Raw genomic sequence first — 24,456 nt, forward strand, 5'->3', positions numbered from 1 at the left:
AATACACTAATCAACTAGCCAACTTCTCTACTTGAAGCTGAATAGAAGAAAGAAGTGTGCTTTTGGTAAGCTCAAATTTAAGTTCATTTTTACTTGTGTCCTCATTATCTTTTCTCTTCAATTAGTAGATGAAAATTTTGAATTTCTTACCTATCTTTCTTAATATTCAGAAGTGTATAACTTCATCTTGAAAATTTTAATTCAAAGTTAACAATAATGACAACATATGAACCACCATCGCTATTGTATCATTTTATGTCACAATTAACTACCTCTACTTATTAATATTTAAAAATGAGTTATGACAAGTTATTATATCATGTACAGGTGATTGATTTCAATATGAAAACTCCACAATTATGTGTTATATTGTTTTCCCTTTTATCATCACATTTTGACAGTGAAGTTTGTGCTCTTCAAAATATTATATACGTTGCGAGAGATGGAAGTAGTGGATACACTACTATTGGAGCAGCTATCGCGGCAGCTCCAAACAACAGTATAACTCGTACATATATAATAATAAAACCCGAACTTATAAAGAGAACATTATTGTTCCATCAAGTAAAACCATGTTAACCCTCATAGGGTATGGAATGGACAAAACGTTTGTCCTCAAGTGATAGGAGCAATGGAAGTGGCTTCCCTACAGCCAAAACAGCTACTGCCGGTAAATAGCAATTTGTAAAATCGTTTGAACTAAATTACAAATTAATTACAATGGAAATTTAATTTAATGACAATCTTACCAACTCTTCCATTCTCGTTTGTAGATATTTTCGGGGCTGATTTTGTTGCCATGAATATTACGTTTGAAAAACACGGCAGGAGCATCCAATAATCAGGCCATAGCATTAAAAGTGAAGTACGATCGACCTTCTATCGTTGTAGGTTCTCGGGATATCAGGATACCTTATGTGCAAACAAAGGGCATCAATTCTATCGTGAGTGTGAGATCTATGGGACAGTGGACTTCATTTTCGGGGATGCAAAAGCTGTTTTCCAAAATTCTATCATCTTCGCGCGTACACCCCTCAATGGGAAACAAAATACTATCACGGCTCAATCAAGAAATAGTCCTACCGACATAGGAGGATACGTATTCCACAATTGCACCATTAGAGCTGCACCCAACTTGCAGGGGTGGGTCAAGACCTACTTTGGCCGACCGTGGAGAACCTACTCGAGGGTGGTTATAATGCAGTCGGATATTCATCCACTTATCGATCCCAAAGGATGGATGAATTGGGATGTCACTAAACTGGTGCATAATCTATATTATGCTGAGTATGATAACAGAGGTGCTGGAGCAGACACCTCTAGGAGGGTCGGATGGTGCAAGTTGTTACATACTAAAGCTGAGGCCAATCAATTTACTGTTAGGAATTTTATTAAGGGAAACAACTGGATTCCTACCCAAATTCCATACTTTCAAGATCTGATGTGAATTGTTTGCTAAAATACAAAATAATACAAGAAATATAAGTTTATAAATGCAAAAACTACTTTGTTTATTTATTGTATCGGTAATCTATTTGCTTTATTATGCTTTCAAATGACACTAACAACGTAAAATACCGTAATTATTGATAATTTGCCGCCACTAAAGTATAATAGCGGCTGTAAAACTTGTTTTATTTGATTGTTTAACTTGATAATAGTCGGCATATCATTTTTGAAAACAATTTAGCCCGGGTAACTTTCAAATCCTGGCTCCGCCTCTGTAAATGGGACTTCGGCCACTGGGCAGCGTTCATGCATGGACCGGTAGAAATAATTTTGAATTAATTATTTGGTAATCATATGACTCTAAGATAATATTTATTTAAAATTTGTGAGATTAACCCTTTTTATTTAATTAAATTAGATGGTACAATTAGTTTTCTACGCATTGTATCAATGGATCTGTCAAATTAATTAAAATTAAAATTTAAAAATAAATAAATATAATATAATAATAATAGGTTCTTTTTTTTACTAGTCAAACCCAGTCGACAGCCCAAAAGGCCCAACCCGAGTGACCAGCTCAACCCCGCCAAAGTTCAAAGGTAAGACAAATGATAGAAGAAGTTTTTGGTTTAATTTGTAAAGAAGGAAGAATAAGAGGGCCTCGGATAGAGAAAAGATGCAATGATTAAGCCCAATAAACACTATGGGGGTTAGAACAAAAGTACATCCGAAGAAAGAAAAGTTGGTCAAAACCTACTTTGGACAAGGAGAATATATTGAATTTAATCAAATGTACAGGTATAAATAATAATCGATATTTTATATAATATAAGAGAAAGATAATTGTGAAAATATCAATATTATATTATATTATATTAGTTAGTTTATTTGTAACTTTAAATTTAATGTCTATATATACAAGAAATATAAGAAACATCTCCTATGTAATTGAGAGATCATTTAATACAATCTCTTCTATATTCTATATGGTATCAGAACAGGTTTTTTCCTTCTTAAAGGAATTTATTCACAATTTTTCGCTGTCTCATTCAATGGTGGAAATAGTCATTGGAGGAGAACTCAAATGATTCTATAATCTCATATTTCTCTATAATATTTATCACAAATCCCAGTGAGTTTTTTTTCCATAGTTCAGTCGAATCTGTATCGAGCATTGTCCTTCGTGTCTCGACAGATTTATTTTTTTTCCTTTTTTGGCAAGCATCGTTTTCATGTCTCTACAGATTTCTTCCAACATTTCATCTGTCCAAAAAATTAGCACTTTTACTTCAAGATCTGAACCAAGTGCCAAGAGCCCGTCCTCTATTAAGTGAATCATGAATTTGAATCAGTCATGATTTGACAACTTGTGATTGTGTCGTGTCTTACCAACTTGTGCTTATGCCGTGTCCAACCCACGATCTGAGTGAGATAGTTGTGTCGTAATTAAAGTCATCATTCTCTTCTTTCAGAATTGTCAATTAAAATTCTTTCACATACTAAGACCTTTAAATGGAACCATAATTTTAACCTTAGTGCATGTTTTATAAATATAATATTCAACAAGTCATATTCTCTACTTCAATTATTACATTCTAATATCTCTTAAGTGGCCAATATGTGCCTTTTGGTAAGTATATATAAGTTGTGCTAAGCTCCAATTTGTAGTTATGAATATTTTATTCATATTATGTGTACGTAACTTATAAAGAGACAATTACCATTCCATTCAACTAAAACCATGCTAATCTCATAGGTATGGAATGGACAAAACAATTGTGTCGAGTGATAGGAGCAATGTAAGTGGGTTCCAACCGGCAAAAACACGACATATGTAACTAACAATTTGTGAAATATTTTTTAACTAAATGAAAACTAATTACAATTAATATTAATTTTAACTAATAACCTTAGTATTCTTTTCATTCTCTTTTGTATTGCACTCTCGACTGATTTTGTTTTCCATGTACTTAACATTTGAAAACACGGCAGGGCCATAAATTTTAAAAGCACAATCAACTTTATTTCTATGTAAGGTTTCGGGAATACCAAGATACCTTAATTATGTCCAAATAATGTGAAGCAATGCCGAGAGTCCTGAAATCTAAGGCACCGTGGACTTTATGTTCGAGAATACACATGTATTTTCCAAAATTTTGTCATCTTCCCACTGCATTGTTACATTACTTCTCAATCAAGAGCAGCTTTTACCAACGGAGGAGAATCATATTTCATAACTGCACCATTAGAGTGGCGGTCGACTTACAAAAGTTTGTCCAAACAATTTTGGACGACCATAGGGAGAATATATTTGAGGGTCATTATTGATAAAATAAAGAAGGAAGGCTAGAGTTTCTTATTAGCAAACATAAAAATAACTGAATGTAATGAAAAAGTTTATATAGTTTAGTAATTACAATAGACTGAAAATACCCTTAAGTGCTAATATACTAAAATACCCTTAAGTGTTATAAATATAATAAAACTAATAGATCTAACAGTCCATCTCAAACTCACGATGAAACAACAATATGCATTGAGAATTTGTCAGTCAGAAAACGAAAGCGTAAAGTCGAATGCGCTTTTGTAAATATATTAGCAATCTGCAAGGAGGAAGGAACGAATGACAAAGTGATGGTGGGGAGTCTGTAGATGATGACGAGTGACATGACAATCAATCTCGATATGTTTGATTCTCTCATGAAAGACAGAATTCTGTGCAATCTGGATAGCACGTTGATTATCGCAATGTAGCGGAGTAGGTGAGAAAGAGAAATACTCATATTAGTAAGTAATCTGTATAACAAAATAATTCACATGTAGTCGAGGCCATGGCACGATACTCATCTTCTGTAGAAGACCAAGAGATGACATCTTATTTCTTGCTCTTCCATGAAATAAGCGATCACCGAGGAAAATACAATATCTAGTGGTCGACTTGCGGTCCGTAGGATCACCAGCCCAATTCGCATTAGAGTAGGCACGCAACTCTAATGAATACGTGGAAAGAAACATGAGACTATGAAATTGAGTGCCCCGAAGATACTTGAGAATACGAAGCACATCAGCCCAATGAACCGTAGTAGGTGGAGTGACAAACGACTAACCACATGAACTGCATGCGCAATGTCTGGGCGAGTTACAGTAAGATAAACTAAGCTACCAACAATGGTACGATAAAGACCATAATCCTCCAAAGGGGTGCCATCGGACGGAGAGTCTCTAACATTGGTCTCAAGGGGTGTATCAACAATTCGGTTTGTTAGTTAGTCGAGCACGCTCAAACAAATCAACAATGTACTTAGATTGAGATAAGAGATAACCTTTTCGAGAATAAGCTACCTCAATTCCCAAAAATTATGTAGCATGCCCAAATCTTTCATAGCGAATGAGTGTACTAACTCAGACTTAAATGATTCAATATCATCATGATCATCCCCTATAATAATCATATCATCAACATACAAGGATAGAAGAATGCATCCTAATGTTGTACGCTTGACAAATAAAGCCGAATCTTGGTGACTAGGAAGAAAGCCAAGCGTAGTGATCACCATAGAGAATTTTTCAAACAGGCATGCGGTGCTTGTTTGAGACCATAAAGAGCTTTGGCGAAGCTTGTAAACTTCACTAAGTTGATGAGGAACACCCGGAGGAGGCATCATATAAACTGCTTTATGAAAGTCACCATTCAAAAAAACATTCTTCACATCCATTGATCGGATTTTCCATTGGCAAACCGAAGCAACAACAATCAAAGTGCGAACATTTGTCATTTTCGAAATAGGAGCAAATGTTTCCTCATATCCATGTCATATTTTGAGAATAACCTTTAGCAACAAGTCGAGCCTTGTATCGCTCAATGGAACCATCTGATTTTGTTTTAATCTTATAGACCCACGAGAGTCAATGGCATGTTTTCCAGGCGGTAGTGAAACCAATCCCATGTATGAGTCTAATGTAAAGTAGTAAGTTCCTCAGCCTAGCAGTTGCCAAAGGGGATCACGAACTGCCTCCTTAGTACGATGAAGGCTCAAAAAACGATGAATATAAGTGACAACGAAGCAAATTAAGTAAATAAGAGCAATACTTAAAATCGAGAAGTTTAGTAGACTTACGAATGCGAGTGGAGTGACAGGGAGGAGGATCTGCAATCTCATCCGCAATTGGGTGGTCGTAGGAGAAGGGACATGAGAGATGGATGTATAGTGAACCAAAGTATCAGATAGACTAGGAAGAGGATCCGCAATCTCATCCGGAATTTGGGTGGTCGTAGGAGCAGGGACATGGGAGGTGGATGTATCGTGAACTAAAGTATCAGATATATATTCATCGGGCTCAATATCAAAGGGATCATACAAACTAGATCTGCTTGGGTCATATGATTTGAACTACCAGGAACAGAGAAGAATGAAATGTCCTCTAAAACACAACATGACACGAAACATATAATTTTTGACTAATTGGATCAAAACAACGATACCCCTTTTGACCAACACCATAACCCAAAAAGACTGGGGAGACAACTTATTGCGTTCAACATGTGGTCGAAGGACAAAATAAATACACCGAAACACGCAACGAGGAATAATCAGGTGAATGACCATATAATTTTTCAAATAGGACAAACCTGAATTATGATATATTGGGATTTTATTATTGCATGATCAGCGGTAAGAACTCCTTTCCCCCAAAAACACACTAGGAACCTCGGCTGATAACATAAAAGAACGAGCTATTTCAACAAGATGACGATGTTTTTTATTTCAGCCACATATTTGTTGAGGAGTGTCAGTACATGAGGTTTGGTGAATTGTACCAATCAGAGGCAAGTAACTGAGAGAAATCATTAGAAGTGTATTCACCTCCCAAAATCACACCTAAAACATTTAATGACTGAAGAATGTTGGGTTCTCACGTGAGCTCGAAAATTGGTGACTATAGTAAGAAATTTAGACCTGTGTTTCATTAGAATAAACCTAAGTATACGAGGTGAAGTCATCAACAAACCAAACATAATATCGAGAACTTCCTTATAGAAAAACTGGAGACGGTCCCACACAGTCAGAATGCACGAGATCAAATGAAGTAGTGGAAAAAGAAACACTTTATAAAAAGGTAATGCCGAAAAATTTAGCCCAATTTACACCCACTACAATCAAAATATCATACTTTCTAAACTACCCAAATCTCTAGTAGACACTAAAAACTTTAAACGAGATCCAAAAACATGACCTAAACAAGAATGCCAACGTAAAATTCCAAGATGAACGATTCAAACGAAATGATGACAAGTCAATGCTGGCGGCAGCAACCTGATACTTTGAGTCTATAAAACATAAAGTCCTCCATTTCCTACGGCCTGTCCCAATCCACCTTTGTGAATGTGGGTCCTTAACACAACAATTGACAAGAAGTAAACAAAACTGTGAGACCAGAATCACATAATTGACTAACAATACAGGGTTATAAGAAAGACGGGGAATATGGTAGACATTTGGGAGAGAAACAAGAGTATGTACACAACCAATTCCTTCCATGGCATTGGAGTACCATCGGCATTCTGACGGAAGATGGTGGAACAGAATTGACTGACACAAATGAGTTAATATTAGGAGACATATGATTAGATGTGCATGAATCTAATATCCATAAGGGAGATGATTTACCTGAATTATCAAATGATGACAAACCTTTATGAAAGGAGGCGGACATGGCGTGTGGCTGTGAGGTGAGGAACTGCTTAAACTGCTCAAACTTCTCAAACATATATGAATCCATGGTTGGAGCAGTAATTGTATTATCAATATCAGACGAGTACAAATCTCCAATGACAACCCAAATAAAGCAGCACAAATATTGGCAAAACTATGTAAGGACCTGGTTTAAACACCCAAATCAGCAACAACAAATAATGCACAACACAACACGATGCGGCACGAATACAAATCTCCAACAACACCCAATTATAGCAGCACAAATATGGTACGAAACGGCACGATGCGACACGACATGGCACAACCGGCAACATGAATACAATGACCAAAAACACAATACAAATACAATAACACATATGGCACGTACGCGACACGACGCGACAAACGATGCGGCACGATGCAACACAAATACAAAATTTCCAAATTAAATTAGCTAGAGGCAAAAGGAAGCGAAAACGAAAAATACCATTGACGATTACAGACTCAAACACCACATTCAAATCGAAAGATTGTAGATTGATTATTTGGGTTTGAACAAAGAGAATCCATAAATTGAGCCTCTGATACCATGATAAAAATAAGAGAGAAAGGGCTAGGGTTTTCTTATTTGCAAATATAAAATAACTGAATGTAAGGAAAGAGTGTTATAGTTTAGTGATTACAATACACTGAAATACCCTTAAGTGCTAATATACTAAAATACCCTTAGTGCTAATAAAGATAATAAAACTAATATATCTACAATTATAAAGTAGACAGTATATGGATACAATAATACAAATGAATTAACACAAGTTAGTGTGATTGAATTCATGGACACGAATTAAACCTAAACCTTTGGACCATAATATTTTAAGTGAGTAAAGACACGAAATGACACGTATAAAAATGGTCATCGACTCAACATGACACAATTGGGCCAATATGATGACCAAATTTAGTTGGCACATAGGACACGATTAGCACGATAGGAAACAAGTTAGACACGACAGAACGAGTCCGTGAGTTATGATATTTTGAACGAATCAAGACCTAACACGACACATGCGAACGAGTTTTAACCTAATAACCCGATTAAAAGCTTAGCACAAACTTTTCGTATCGTGTAAACATTCTGCTCTTCACTGTAATCTAAGTAAAACATGTTTTAGATAAAGTCAAAAGGTTATTATTACAAACTATGTCAATATTCAAAGAAAGAATTATTGTCTTTATTCAAAAGTCTACAGTGCTTTGCAAGGTACCCTACTAAGACATGTTTTATATAAAGTCAAAAGCCTATTATTAGATAGTAATGTTTCACACACTAAACATTTACCTATAAATCATATTGGACTATACTTATAAGTTTGTTGTTATTATTTAAATTAATTACATTAAAATTTTATCAAAATAATTTTTTATTGAAAAAAAAGTTTATAAGTTAGCTCTAATAATTACTATGTAATGATTTAATGTGAGAATTAAATAAACTCACAAGTTAGTATATCATGTACATGTAATGATTCTAACATTAGACTCTACAATTACATGTCAGAGTGCTTGTCCTTGTATCACTACTTTAGGATGTGGAGTTTGTGCTGATCTCTAATTTTGATGTTGAACCAAGATGGAATTCCAAAATTTACTACTATTGAAACGTTTATCATGGTAGCTCCCAACACAGTATTAGTGCATATATAAAATAAAACTGGTAACTTATAAAGAGACATTATTGTTCCATCAACTATAAAATCATGTAACCATCCTAAGGTATAGCCAAAACTATTGTTTTACCTTAGTTTAAGTGTCAATCATCTTTTTAAAAAAAACTTATTCTTAAAATATTTTGATAGTTACCTGGGAAGCTTTTAAAATTAATTATGTAAAAATAATTAATTTTATTTAAATTTTAATAATTTGAGGATTTGATATAATCAAATGAAGATTTGATTTTTTTTATGAAATGCAATTTAAATTAATTAAACATAATTAATTTAAGAAAGATTTTTCATTTGAAAACATAATCGTCAATTGATTTTAGAAAAAAATCAATAAAAAGGTGTATGTATACAAATGTATTTTGCACTAGAGTTTTTTTTTTTGTTCGAAGTTTTGTGATACTCGGGAAAGGGCTTCATGCTTCATCCTCCATACCCGTTTGAAAACAATCTCTACTTTAAAGGTTGGCTTTTGAAAATCAGTTGTATAACGTTTGAGTTTTAACCAATTATTTTTCCGGTCCTAGTCATGCTTCAAGGTTTAGCATTATTTAAAATATTGAAACATCAATATTTAAATTTTGGGTACCTGTTGTGGATGATAATTAGGGTGTAAAAACCTGAAGAATATGACTCATTTTTAAAGACATTAGAGTTTAGAAATAAACAACAAACAAGCCCTGTTGAAATATTTTGTGGAAATATCCCAAAAATATTTAAAATTCATTTCTAATTTTCAAGAATTTTATAAAATAATTTGGAGTCTCAAAATTATAAAAATAATTTTGGATTTGAAAAGTGGAACCAAACAGGTCTTAGGACCGGAGTCCTAAGGCATGGGTCCAATTTTATCAGTCAGGGGTCTAGAGACCCTCGATTTGGGCTTAGGAGCTCTCGGTCTAAGTACCGGAGTCTCTCTATCAAGGTTCTAAGGACTCTCGGCCCTTAGTTGATCTTACCGGTCAATGTGTAAAAATCTATCAGTCCTAGACTAGCCTAGGGCTAGGTTTCTCGGTCGAGGTGTATAAATGTCTTAGTTTGGGATAGCTTTAGGCTAAGTTCCTCGGTTTTGGACTTGGGATCTCTCGGTCCCGGGTCTAGGATTCTCGGTCTCAAGGTTAGACCTCTCGGTCCTAGATCTTAGGAGTCTTAGTCACAGTTTTGGATTTCTTAGTTGTGAGTCTTGGAAGTCTTGGTCCCAGGTTAGACCTCTCAGTCCTAGGTCCGAATTTTATCGGTCATAGGTGAGAATCCTCGGTCAGATTTCTCGGTCCTAGCTCAAATACATCAATCCTAGTCTTGGTCCTAACTCAAGAACATCGATCATATGTCATTGTCTTACCTTATTTTTATTGGTCCTTGGTCTCGGTCCGGACCGAGGATCCTCAGTCGGACCTCTCGGTCCTAGGATAACAACCAAGGTCCTAAAGAACACAATTACAGGTTTTTAAAATTAGTTTTTTAGCCCTGATTTTTTGATTTAAGAGTTTGGATAGCTTCACCAAGCTCCTATTTGGAGTTTTGCCAGGGATAATTTTCGAGGAACATGTTGATCATCATCTCAAGGTATGAATCGACTTGGATGATGATCAATTTGTTCAAAACATTTTATGATAAAAAAAAAATTGGGTTTTTGATTTTAAGGCTGTTTTGAAGTGTAATGAGCTATCCAACAACTTCCTTATATCACATATACTTGATTGGTACCAAAACAAGAACATTAGTTGTTCGTTTTGACCAAATCAAGAACTCAAAATTTTCATTTATTTTGAAAATTTATATATTGATCAAACATGATCCAAATAGTTGTCCAACATCATTACAATCATGTTGTGAAGCTTTCTAGGTTGTGATTCGATCGAATTAACTCAAGTACATCAACCCGTTTTTTATTTTTGAAATTCAAATATGAGTTTTTGTTATTTAGATTTATGATAGTTCATAAATCATCTAGGGAAGAATTCTCAACTATAAAATACCATAAATATCAAGCATACAAGTTTATGCAATTTGAAATATAAAATTTCAAATTCAAATTGTAAATATAAATTAAAGGTTGATTGGAACATTACCAAGGATTGGATAACACTCCTTGATCCTTAGGAAAACTTTTTGGATGCACATATCCAAACCTTGAATGCCTTAAATAGAAAATTTGAAAATCTTAAGCTTTGAAGCTTTAATGGTGGATTTTAATTTTCTTTGATTTGAGGCTTCTGTGTTGGTAGGTTGGCTTTGAAATGACTTTAGAGGAGTTATTTATAATGTCTCAATGTTGGTTAAAGCTTCTAGTGGCTTGAATCAGCTAAAATTCATTAATGACTTTTGACTATTCTTGGCTGGCAATCACCGGAATAGGCCATGACAAGGCTTATTCTTGTAGGGAGAATGACCATTATCGTAGAGTGATCATTCTAGGATTTGAATTAGACAAAATGGTGGACAAACAAAGGAGTTCCAGTTTGACTTGAAGATCAACGACGGTATGGTCTTATCCACTCTAGTGTCACGACGAAGAAGACAATCGTAAGGTTAAACGACGTCGTTTTGATGTCGAGGTGCGTTATGTCTTGAAGTCGGTGGAGTTTGAGCGGTCTATTAGCATTTAAACTAACGGTCGTCTCCTGATTCGATGTGGCCCTAGGCGCGCGTCTCCTCGGATATAACCGGCTACACAAAGCTCTCTTGGGTGATGGATGCATTTCCAGCTTTCATCCAATGGACGCGACTTCAAATGTAACAAGTTAATTTATTTCGGCTACACTAGATTACATATATTGTTTTTTATTTAAAACTTTAATGATTTGTTTGAAATTCATTTTCCTTCACCCTTTTTTACTTTAATTTTGATCTTTTTAAATATACAAAATATTAAAATAAATATGGAAAATATTTGACCAATTTTCTTTTGTGTATTTTTAGGATTCAAATAAATAATTCTCTTTAGATGAAATGGATACAACAATTCATGAAAATTATTTATTTTTGTCCTTTAATTTTCTAAAATTATTTTGAGATATTATGAGTATAAATTTTATCTCAAATAATTTTATTTTTTTTATTTGGTCTTAATCCTTAATTAATTTGATCAATTAACACATTGATTAATTGTTTTATATGGATTTTTGGCCATGGAGTTAATTATTTGATCTAATTATTTAAAATTAATTAAAAATAATTATTTTAATATTATAAATTGGAGTGTATATTTTAGTGCTTATAGTAAGTAGTATAGTTTTAACATTGTTGAAAATTTTCAGTATTAACCTACTGAAACTTGTGTTTTTGAAGTTCAAGGCAATACTTGAGTCGACGAAGAAAAAATATGGTTCATCGATCCTGAAGTCATAATTGAACAATGTTAGGATCTAATTTTCTGAAAAATTAAAGAAAGTTGTTACATTGTTACAAAATGTAAATTAATAATATTTTAACATTGAACGCTGTTTTGGTTGCTACATTATATATGAAATGAATTATAAATTAATACCATTTATTTATATTAAAAAATACTTAGAGTGTTTGGTTGATACATTATATTAAAAATTAATAACACATTTTTTATATTGAATTGGTCCAGAACATAACCATGTTCGGGACCATTTCGTCCCCAACATGGACCATGTTTAGGACCAATTATTCTAGAACAAGATCATATTCAGGACCACTTGGTCCCGAACATGATCATGTTCGAGACAAAATAGTCCATAATAAGGCCATGTTCTAGACCAAATTTGTATGTTTTTTAATTTATTGAACGTAATGCCTTTTACATTAAACATTAACATTTTATATTACAACATACATATTTTCATACAATTACTATTTCGTTGAATGTTGTCCCCACAAGTATTATCTCGGGATATGTTTGAGAGGACAAAAGTGATGTGAATGAAAATTGAGTCAGACTGGATCATTCCATTGTTGTTGTTGTTGTGGTGTTGATCCTATACTATTGTTGTTATTGGCGTATTTCCCTATAAAAAAAATGGAATTTGCATTTCAATATAGTTTTTATAACCATTATAAATATCCAAATAAAATCACATCTCAGAAACTAACCTTATTTCAACCCCTTTTGTTCATAACTCATTCGATGATAGCTTGTTTATGTTTGGTTGGTGGGTTGACTTCTAGCCCTTACTCTCAAGGGAAAGTGGATCAATTGTGTTGGTACAGAAGGTGTATGTGCAGAAGTTGTTGGTGAAGAAGTGATGTTATCAATAAGTAATAAACTTTTTCCTTCACCACTTTAGCCAAAAATTAAGTATTATGATCAGAGTGTGTTGCAATCTGTTGGAGCTCTTGCATCATTGGAGTAAGATAGTTATACCGATTTCTTTCAATATCACCCAGTTCAGAATCATAAATTTTATTGATATAATCTTTTTTCAAATCTTTGCGCCACGGTCTAGTATATAATTAGCATGCACTATATTCCCTTCATTCTTCTCAAAACTGTCAAAATATGTCTACACATGAGTCCTTTAGACTCAAACAGTTGACATTGAAAGTTTACAAAATATGTCTCTATCGGGGTGATGTTTACATTTACAGAAATATCTCTCCAATGTTCTCCATCATGACCTTGTATGGTCTCTACCACTCGAAATGTAGTTGTTGTCCCATCGTCTCAAGTATGGTGGTGTCGTAAACATTAACTCTTTCACCCTATTCTGGAACAACTTAAAAATGACGTTTATATACACTATTAAAAAAAATTTCCACTGAATACCCACTCACAATTAGAATAGTCGATTATAAGAATGAAAATCCAATTTCTTTTCCTTCTCTATGTTCCTCTTAAAGGCTCTGTCATATTGCTCTATAATTATTTTAGGGTTGTTTTAGAATGAACAAGTCAAAAAAAAAAAAATTCATAGATTACTTCTTTGAGATGTTGACATGCCTTCCCATAAGTGGCATTTAACATACACATGAATATATTTTGCACATTCTACGTGTAAGGAGTTTAGCCAATAATTGTCTTGCACCTGAAACTCATTTATCATTTTCAGCCAACTATGTTCACACTGTTCGATTGTGATGAGTTATAGACAATATTCTTGAATGTCTTTTTTATACTTTTATAATGAGCAGTGTGCAGACAAGTTGATGGGGAGTTTCTTCATTAGATGCCAAAGACAAAAGCGATGATGGGGTGTTCGGAAAAGACCTTTTCAATGCATGGCCAGTGATCGACATTAGTTGTATGATTATTGTCTTTGGAACCATGTCCATTCTGCATGTGAACCATGCTTTTAAAAAGTTAGATAAATTATTATGAATCCTCACTAGACATTAATCCACATCCTAGCAAATTGATTTTCCATGATGATTACACTAACATTAATCAAAGTTTGAAGATTTCGGCCAATAACTGTTTTTCTAAAAACTTCCACCGACAATCCCAGCTTCGATCCAGCTTCTGGATTAGCCTCCAACACATCCAAGAGTGTGCTCTAATTGTTGGTATGAATCCAGAAGCTTTTATTTCAGTTTGTAATTGAAAAATTTGAATTTTTTCAAATTGTTTTGTTGATCGGATTTGAATTGTTCTTATCTTAATTATGTTATTTCTATGTTTAGAATCATTATATATATTATGTATGAACTTTCTGTTGAAAGAAATCATATTAAATCAATCTAATCAAGAATTTTTAAAATTTAAGTTGAAAACTGGATTTTTAAATTTTTGTGTCTTGAATTTAATTTGAATTTTTTGATCCAGTTAGTTTCTATACATGTTTATTAACATGTAAGAATGATATCTAAGCAATTATAACAACATTTTGTTCATGTTGATCAAACTAGAGTTTTTTAAAATCTGGATTTTAAAATTTTCGTTTTCCTTGCTTTTAATCTGGATTTTTTTATCCAATAGTTGTTATACATGTTTGTTAACATGTTAGAATGATTTCTAAGTAATTGTAACATTGATTTGATCATGTTTGATCAAATTTGTTTTGAAATTTTGGATTTGATTCAATCTTTAAAAATGTTTTAATGTTGAATGATGGTCTTGTTTTGGTTGAGTTTTAACTTTATTCATCATTTCAAAGCTAATGAAATAAAATATTATCTTGAAATGGACTAATTTGAAAAATCCCAAAAATTGACCTAGACATAGTGTTTTCAAAATATCTTAAAATCATGATTTATGTTAGAGCTTTTATTCTTAATGATCATATAAATTAATAGTAGCTTATACATCATGATCCATAATCTAAATCAAAAGTTATGGACTTCTGAAATTTCAACCAAATAAGAACACCTCGGTCCTAAGGTTTAGCCTAGGACCGGTAATACTCGGTCATGTTCTTTAGCCGGCGACCAAGAAAACAAACCTTGGGTCAGAACCCGCAACCGAGGAAAACCCAGTCTCCAACCGAGGACCAGGACAGGTGTTCTTCATCTCCGACCGAAGACTAGGACCGGTGGTTCTTGAAGAGGACTGAGTCCCGGATTGATGGTTTTAGACTAGGACTGTGGAGCCCGACCGAGTTTTTTAACTTAAAACTGAATCATGCCCTTAGCTTAGGACTGATGATTAGGACCGAGCCTCCTAGACCTAGGACCGATAAAACTAACCATATCCTTAGACCTAGGCCCGATAATTACCTAAACCCTAGGACTGAGAACCTAGACTGATAGACTTGACCTAGGATCGAGCCTCCTAGGTCTACGATTGAGCCTCCTAAGTTAAGGACCGAGCCTCCCGAGCCATACGACTCAAGCCTTGGTCCAGACCATCGCGGTCTTGACCGGCCTGACCGAGCCTAGATCGGTCAACACCAAACCCAGACCTTAGGACTCCGGTAGGCCTATTGGTTTCCACTTTTCAAAATCTAATTATTTTTTATAATATGGAACCTAATCCATTTTCAAATAATCCAAAAGGTCAGAAAATGATATTTTTTATATTCTCGGAATATTTCCTAAACCAATATTTTGGATAAGGCTCCGTTTGAATTTATTTTTAAATTCTAACATTTTCCTTTTATACTTTCAAGTTTTTGTTAAATCTAAAATACCAACGCTTGTACAACCCTTTAAAAAAATTTGTACAATTATTTAAACAATCCTTTTTAGAACCCCTAGACTACTAACTAAAGTTAATAAATGTTATTAATGAATTTATGATATTCAGACTTTGTTTTATTTTAGGAAGAATTTTAAAGTCGTTCTTAGGCGGACGTGGAGGACATAGCGCAAAAGGTTTTTCCGAGCGTAAACAGACCACAACCCCTTTTTCAGAAACTATTGGTATAAATACGTTTATACACAATGTTTTGGGCTACCCGACTATAGTTCGGATAGCCATGTTGATAGGATCGGCTTTAGCGATAGAGACGGGAGTCTGGCTATGGATGAAGGCTATGAAAAACGGGTTGAAAGAAATCTGGTTAAGGATTTGATTCGTTTTCTATTCTATGCAAACACTTGTAAACACTTGAAACAGATTCAAGGCGGAATTGTTTACTTGGGTTTGAAACACAAGATGAAATATGAAAAGATGAAGAAATGAAGAAACACAGCAGTTTGTTTTTGGATGTTCGAGAAACTCTCCTACGTCACCCCTTCTTCCAACCACCGGAAAGAATTCACTATAATATGATTAGAATCAAATACAGTTTGCACACACACTTAGCTCACTATTGAACAGAACACACTCTATTCAATTACAAATATGAAGAATATCACTCAGCTAAAGATATTTTTGATTCTAGCTCTCTCTGGATTCACAAGCAGTACAATCAGAAAGCAACTTCACAGTATAAGGCTTGATTTCTCTCTCTGGAATAGCAAGCAGAATTATCGATTGACTCTTTTGAAAACCTGGACAGTTCGTGAGACAGATTGTCCGTTATCTTTGAGATTTGTTAAATACAGAGCAGGAGCTAACGGTCGAATCTTTAGAATGATACGTGGCACTCTTCCAATGGAAAGCCTTCATTGTACACAACAGGTTCTGAGCACAAGAATCGTGGCCGTACAGAAACTGGTAGTGCGCCGAATATTCCATCAGGGATGTACCTGCAAAACAAGTATATGAGGAAAATTCTCTACGTGGCATTCGTTGGTTGGTTACATATAGCTGTGTACTGATCTTCACTAGAAAGTGGAGCAGGAGTAGGGTACAGCTATAGCACGTGGGTAGGCGGGTGCTACTTTAAGCATACTGCTTAAGATGAGCATTAAACGTATTTCAGTTAGACGGATTGTGAAAATAGTCTAATGAAATTTAAACATCCCCGTCTAATACCAGAGTCTATTAGACCACCTGGTCTAATAGAATTAGACTAACTTCTAATTACAATCACTTCAGACTAATCTGAAGGAGTTAGACTTACGTCTAACTTTCACTTAATTAGACTACACGTCTAATTATCCAATAATCATTAGACTGCACGTCTAACTCCATTGAGTTAGATTGCATTCTAATTCCGGTTCTACTCAGACTTGTCTGAAGGAGTTAGACTTACGTCTAACTTTCACTATACTTAGACTACCCGTCTAATCATTCACTAACCATTAGACCGCACGTCTAACTCCACTGAGTTAGACTGCACGTCTAATTCCGTTCTCTACCTCAGACTTGTCTGAAAGAGTTAGACTCACGTCTAACTTTCACTTAATTAGACTACACATCTAATTATCCAATAACCATTAGACTGCACGTCTAACTCCACTGAGTTAGATTGCACGTCTAATTCCAGTTCTACCTCAGACTTGTCTGAAAGAGTTAGACTCACGTCTAACTTTCACAATCCATTAGACTTACGTCTAATTCCGCATATATATTAGACTGCACGTCTAACTCCGCTGAGTTAGACTGCACGTCTAATTCCGTATACATTAGACTTGCGTCTAATTCCGTATACATTAGACTTGCGTCTAATTCCGTATACATTAGACTTGCGTCTAATTTCGTATACATTAGACTTACGTCTAATTCTATGCATTCATTAGACTGCACGTCTAACTCCGTTGAGTTAGACTGCCCGTCTAATTATATGCATCTAATGTCAAAATCGGTCTAATATTCCTCATTAGAACCAAGTCTAATAAAAATATGATTTCGATACACCTGCATCAAAACGCATAAATCATTTCATCATCAAAATTCCAATGGTTAAATTATTTCAACACTTAGTCAAAATAATTTGACCCAACACATGTACATAGATTCGCCCTTGTAGACTATCATCTGCATAAGGTTCTTCACAAACGGGAGATGATAAAATGGAAATGTGTCTAGTATATCACTCGAATTAACATCTTAATTCGTTGTTTTATTTTATTTCATTCTTTGTAACATTGTATCGTAGTGTAAATTATAATTGTACTTTTATATTTGTTAATTTTATTTTTGTCCTAATAGTGTTTCAAAACCGCAACATTTGACTATCCAGCTGGCCTCGTCAAAAGATTATAATTTTCTTGCTTTCATGATTTCTACTTTCTTTATGAACTGTCATGCTTTAATGGTGTCTCACTGTACTGCCTCTTTTGTTTTGTAGTGGGATCCGCAATCTTTTTTTTTCATTAAGGTTGTTGTATTGCCAATTTAGTGATTAATTAAAGGACACAAATTATTTAAATGATTATAATAGCTTTGGATTTTTGATTTCCTTTACACATCTCTAGATAGTTCTTCAAAGAAAATATATTATTATTTAGATAGAGAATAAACAATACTTTTTTTGTATCATTTAATAAAATTGTGTTTTATACTACAAAATACAATCATGTCAATCACTAACAGAAAATATAAATAATTTTACATTTATTTTACATTTAGGCGCTAGAGGTATATGCGGTCATGTAACACATTTTTTTTTTAAAAGCTTACTTTTCTTCTCCATTAAGCTGCAAATGTTGGCTTTTGGTGGAGACAAATGGAAGCATGGAAATGAACTATAGTTAAAGAAGAGATGATTATAATTTTAAAAAAGAGTTAGTGCTAAAATTATGACTCTCCAAACTATTTTTATTATGAATTAATCTTTAGTTATAACTGATACAACGAAACCTAGACAACAACTAAGGTTGCAAGATTCAAGAAGAAGATAAAGATAGTTGAGATAAAGTGTGTGTTTGAAGTTAAGACATGACAACTTCCACAACTCATGCATCCTAACCACCCCCTCATCCTCTTGCTTGTTCCCGTTAGAGAGACCGACAACAATTAGATTCATATCCCTTGGATGAACATTAACCTTGAGTCCATTCTTCAAGAACAATGTTAACGACATTTTCTGTTCTACCCTAAGGTCATCCACCATTGTGAGTCGGTGACGAAGCAAGACCGCAGCCGCAATCGTCTTCATCTGCAAATAAGCCAAATCCTTTCCCAAACAAACCCTAGGACCAGCGTTGAATGCCATGAATCTAAACGAGTCATTAGTCTTAGTTTCCGTGCCACTATCATTAGAAATCCACCTTTCCGGTCTGAATTCCAAGCAATCTTCTCCCCATATGAAATCCATACGACCAGTTGAATATATAGAGTATGTGATCGCCGAACCTGCCGGCACTCGTGTGCCGTCAGGCAAAACATCGTCGACGATCACATGCTTTGAATCCTCGGGCACCGAAGGGTACAACCTAAGTGTCTCCTTCAGTGCCGCCTTCAAATATACTAGCCTATCCACTTCCTCAAACCCTAGAGGCTCATCCAACCACTTTGACACGTCGCGACCGCGCGTGTCTAATAGAGTGGAGGAGAGTTCAGACAGAATCTTCTCCTCAACCCTCGGATTAAGCATAACCAACCAAAAGAACCAACTCATTGCCACGGAGGAAGTGTCACGACCCGCGAGCATGAAGTTGAGCACCACGTGCTTTAGGAACTCCTCGGAGTAACCTACTTTCTTCTTGTTCATGAATCTAGACAACAAATCATCACATGGGTTGACCGCGACCGCGTTGTTTTGTTGTTGACTCGACAACTCCGTCTTACGTGTTTGGATTACATCAGTCATGTATTGGTCAACGCATTCAAGGCTTCGGCTCATGTCAGCTTCCATCCCAAGCCCAAGCCACTTCCCTTATCTTCCATATCCATACCGGCAAGATAAACCTCTGCAAACTAGCTTCCGTGGCTTGATCAAAAGCAGCCGAGAAGCCGTTATTAGGCAAACCGGGTGAAAGGGTTTCCGGATCTTTACCTAGAGCCAAGCCACATATGTTATCGAATGTGAGTCTAAGCAAAAGGTCTTGCAAATCAACCGGTTTTCCTTCAAGCTGAGCCTCTTTAAGTATAGGACAAAACCTCATCTCAATGGATCGGCTAACCCACCGAGCCATGGCTTGTCGCAGGGTTCGGGTGGTGAATTCCAGTGCGGCAGTCTTACGTTGGAACAGCCACGTGTCACCATCTGAATTGAAGATACCATCTCCAAGAAGATCGTGAAATACTGTCTGCCACGTAGGACCTTTAGGATAATTGTCGAATCTTAGCTTCAAGATATGTTCTAGGTTCTTGGGATCGCACGTGACTGTCACGAGACCTTGCTTGAGGGCTATAAATGGAATTGCACATATGCATGTTTGATAAGTTCCGCCGTTAATCCTTAAATTCTCGGCGATCCATTCATGCATGCGATTGGAGTTTTGAATTAGACCAGGAAGACTGCCCACTAAGGGCCAGACACGTGGACCGCTGAGATCTTTCGTTATGGATTTGAAACCAATAGAAATACGCCACCGCAATTGATAAAATCACGAGAGCCGTTGATATCTCCATCCGATCTTCAATCTTTAGGTAATCGCCGGCGAATGAATGATGATATATAGAGAGAGAGAAAAGAGAATGAGTTTGTATATACAAAAGTAAAAAGAAATATAATTTATAGAGAAAAAAAATGCTAGATATTAAATGAGCCCACTTTCTTTACTCTTTTTTTCCCATAATAGTTATTACTATTTTCTAAAATTTAAATTTTAAAAAACTAGTACAAATCTATACCAAAAATTTTTTAAATTTAAAGAATTTTTAAAGTAAAAATCTAATTTAAAATATTAAGATAAGAACAAAGATAATGTGACTAATTTGGGTATGAAACATTAAATAGCATGAAATATGGTTGAAGTAAAAGAAAAAAAAATGAGATTTTTATGTTTTTTTAAATAAAATTTTGTCTCTTTCTTTTCTCCAACAACATGTTATGCTATTTGATGTACCATATACAAAATAGTTACATATCTTATATAATAATTTTTTTTAAATATTTCTAAAGAAAGTTTATAAATTTGAATGAGAGAATAGTTATTATTTCACCTCCTCACTTAATAAAAAAAATAAACTAAATTTTAAAAAAAAACTATTAAAATTCAAACCAATTCATTTTAATTTAAATAGTTTACAGTGAGAATATGTGTATTCAATTGGCGCTTAACATGAAGGGGCGGCCACCGTGTTCATAAAAAAAGTTTTTAATATTTCTATATTTTTTAAAACAAATATAATAAATACTATGTTTTAAATTAAAATCAAACAATGTAACGTGCGCTTGAGATAAGAACAAATAAAAGTAAATAATTGGATATGCTACATTAAATAGCATAAGATATGGTTGGGTAAGAGTAAAAGATGAAATTTTATTCTATAATATTTATAAAGAAAGTGTATAAATTATGAAAGGATATAATAGTTATGATTTCACAGCCTTACTTTATGATATATTATAAGAAAAAAAATTAATGTACACTTATAGAATAATGGTAGAATAAGCTCAATTAAATTAGATGTATTAACTAATAAAAGTTCCTTTGAAATTACGTATTATTAAAAAAGAAAAAAAAAAGTTCACTTATATGTATGTACTTGTACACCTAGTTCATTTTAAAATATGTATTATCAAAAATGGACTGATTTAGCCTCTTTTAGTAACTATGGTTAACTTTTATTTTAAATTTATATATTTATTAATTAAATATTAATATATTTTCTCTCTTTTTTCATTAATTAAATTAAATAATTTATTTTAATTTTAAATTTTTATTATTTTAATATTAATTTCTCTTTTATATTTCATCTTTTTTTATTAGTTTTTATTTCTCAAAATTAACAACTTATTTATTAATTTTATGTTTAACTGTAATATTTTTTTGAAGAGTTTTTTCTTATTTAATTTAATATAATAAAAATGAAAAAAAGTTTTTTCTTATTTAGTTTAATATAAATAAAAATAAAATTAATAATTTTTTATTTATTTTTTATTCACAACTTATATTAGTAGTAAGAGAATTATTTTGTCTAATATTTAATTATTACTCTTTTGGTGTTTAATGAATGAGTTTTTATTATTATCTAATTCTTAATTATTAATTAATTTATTTTTGTGTTAAAGGATTTTTATTGTTGAAAGAATTTTCATTGTTATATTCAATTATTGGGATTAAATAATTTTAAAATAATTAATAATTAATGTGAATATAAAAAAAATATATGTATATTATATATATAAAAGAAGAAGAAATATAGAATTAAAATAATTAATGATGAATGTTCATATATATATATATATATATATAATAAAATTTAAATAATCAATCATAAATAGTTATATAGAAATAATAAAAAATTATAAAAAAAAGATAAAAATAGAAGGTTCATTTATTAGTAATCATTTTTATTAGTGTGTACGTTTAAATAACATTTTATTAGTACATACGTTTCAGTGAGTTAGTTGTACAAGTACATACGTCTAAGTTTAAGTGAGATTTTTTTCCTATTAAAAATTGACTCATCTAGTCTAGTAATCATTTTTTTAAAATTTTAATATTTATTAATTTAATATTCATTCTTTCTCACTCCTTATTTTTTTTATTAATTAATTTATTTATTTATCTCTTTTATTATTTTATTATTTTTTATAAATTAATTAAGTTATTTATTTTTTTTTATTATTTTTTTCTTTTGTTATTTGATTATTTTATTTATTTATTTATTTACTATTTTATTTTTTACTATATTAACATAAATTATTTTAAAATTATTTTATCTATTTGAAAGACTAATAATACTTAAATATTGTAATATATAAAGTAGTTCAATATTTACTGATATTTAATTAGTTAGTTTGTAGAACAATATATTTATTTGTCCTCCTTGTGATTTTTACTTCAATTTGCATAAATATGAGGAGTAAATAATATGTGTAAAGAATAGTTTGCACAGCAAATAAAAAAATTTAAAAAAAAATTATATAAGTAATTATTTAATAAAAATACTTGAGAAAATATGAAAATATTAAAGTATCAAAATATTGAACTACTTTATACATAGTATAATATTCAAATATCAAGAGACCAACTAATTTTAAAATAATATATGTTAATATATATAGAAAAAAACAAAATAATAAATAAATAAATAGTCAAATAATAAAAGAAGGAATAGTCCCTAGATAAATAGATTAATTAATTAATAAAATAAGAATAAAAAAAATAGTAAACATAGATAAATAGATTAATTAATTAATAAAAAAGAAGGAGAGAAAAAAAAAATTTTAATAAAAATTTTTTTTTTAAATAGATGAGCCAATTTTTAATAGTATATACGTTTAAATCAACTTTTATTACTAATCGGACAAATACATATGTCCAATATGCTAATTAACCTTGATTTTGTTGAGATCTAAAAATATAGATGGTTGGAAATCAATAATGTCACTTTGAATCATAAATAATGGAAAACTGATTTTTCTTCCTCTCTAACAACACTTGCCACCTTAAGAATTCGGTGAGCCACTTACCAAAAATCTCTCAACCACAATTGTCCCTTTTCTTACATTTTATCACATGACGTCCCCAGCAGATGGACCTATCATAATCATATCTCTGTCTTGTCATTTTTTCCTTTTACTTACAAAAAATAATTGTGTTTTATTAGTTTTGTGACCAATCAAAAATATTCCAAAAGAATGAAATCCAAACAAGACTTGAGTGTTATAAAAATAGTTCAAAATCGTCTTTAACCGCATATTAAGTTTTGTGATGTAAGTAAACGTCAGAGTCGCTCGCTAGCCATTCAAATCTCGACTCGGTAAAAAGTTTATTCGATAATCTTAATGAGCTGGGCTCAGCTTGTTTAAAAGTTTAAAATTTTAATCGAGTCAAGCTAGAGATTTTAAATATTCGGCTCGTCAATTCACGAACATATTCGTTTAGTGGCTCATGAACATGTTCGTTTAGAGGCTGGTTTAAAATCTCGTTTAATACTTATTAATATTTGTTGAGTATACATGAATATATGGGTTTTCTGGGCTGATCCAATTCTACATTTATTAAGATTATATATCGGGATTTTATATATATTTGTTAGGATTTTATATTTTTTAGGATTCTATATCTGTTAAGATTTTAGGATTTTATCTTTTATAATTCTGTATATGTTGGGACTTATTTAAATATTTAACTAGGCACTCTAAGTTAGGAACATTATTTCAGTAGGAAAGAAATAACACTCTTTGAGTTAAAAGTGTTTTTGTCCAAGTTATAAATATGTCCATTTTAAAACTCCACCGAGGTGGCCGGCCCTATAAAAAGCGTAGACCTAAAAGGGAAAAAAATTACGAGTT

At 32.7% G+C, this 24,456-nt stretch overlaps 1 protein-coding gene and 1 pseudogene across 1 annotated transcript; one reads left to right on the forward strand and one right to left on the reverse strand.

The window, feature by feature from the left end:
* Positions 1-591: 591 nt before the first annotated feature.
* On the forward strand, positions 592-1,447 carry LOC124930474 (putative pectinesterase/pectinesterase inhibitor 38). Its single transcript, XM_047470815.1, has 3 exons — positions 592-670; positions 774-810; positions 892-1,447. The coding sequence occupies exons 1-3, from the start codon at positions 592-594 to the stop codon at positions 1,445-1,447; spliced, it is 672 nt and encodes a 223-aa protein (XP_047326771.1).
* Positions 1,448-18,870: 17,423 nt separating this feature from the next.
* On the reverse strand, positions 18,871-20,618 carry LOC124930476 (annotated as a pseudogene).
* Between the last annotated feature and the right edge of the window lie 3,838 nt (positions 20,619-24,456).

This window comes from Impatiens glandulifera, chromosome 3 (genome assembly GCF_907164915.1).
Source record: "Impatiens glandulifera chromosome 3, dImpGla2.1, whole genome shotgun sequence".
NCBI lineage: Eukaryota > Viridiplantae > Streptophyta > Magnoliopsida > Ericales > Balsaminaceae > Impatiens > Impatiens glandulifera.

Coding starts and splice junctions, on each gene's coding strand:
- LOC124930474 (XM_047470815.1), top strand. CDS start 592: ATGGAATGGACAAAACGTTTGTCCTCAAGTGATAGGAGCAATGGAAGT. Junction 671..773: donor AGCCAAAACAGCTACTGCCG/GTAAATAGCAAT, acceptor TCTCGTTTGTAG/ATATTTTCGGGGCTGATTTT. Junction 811..891: donor TTTGTTGCCATGAATATTAC/GTTTGAAAAACA, acceptor CTATCGTTGTAG/GTTCTCGGGATATCAGGATA.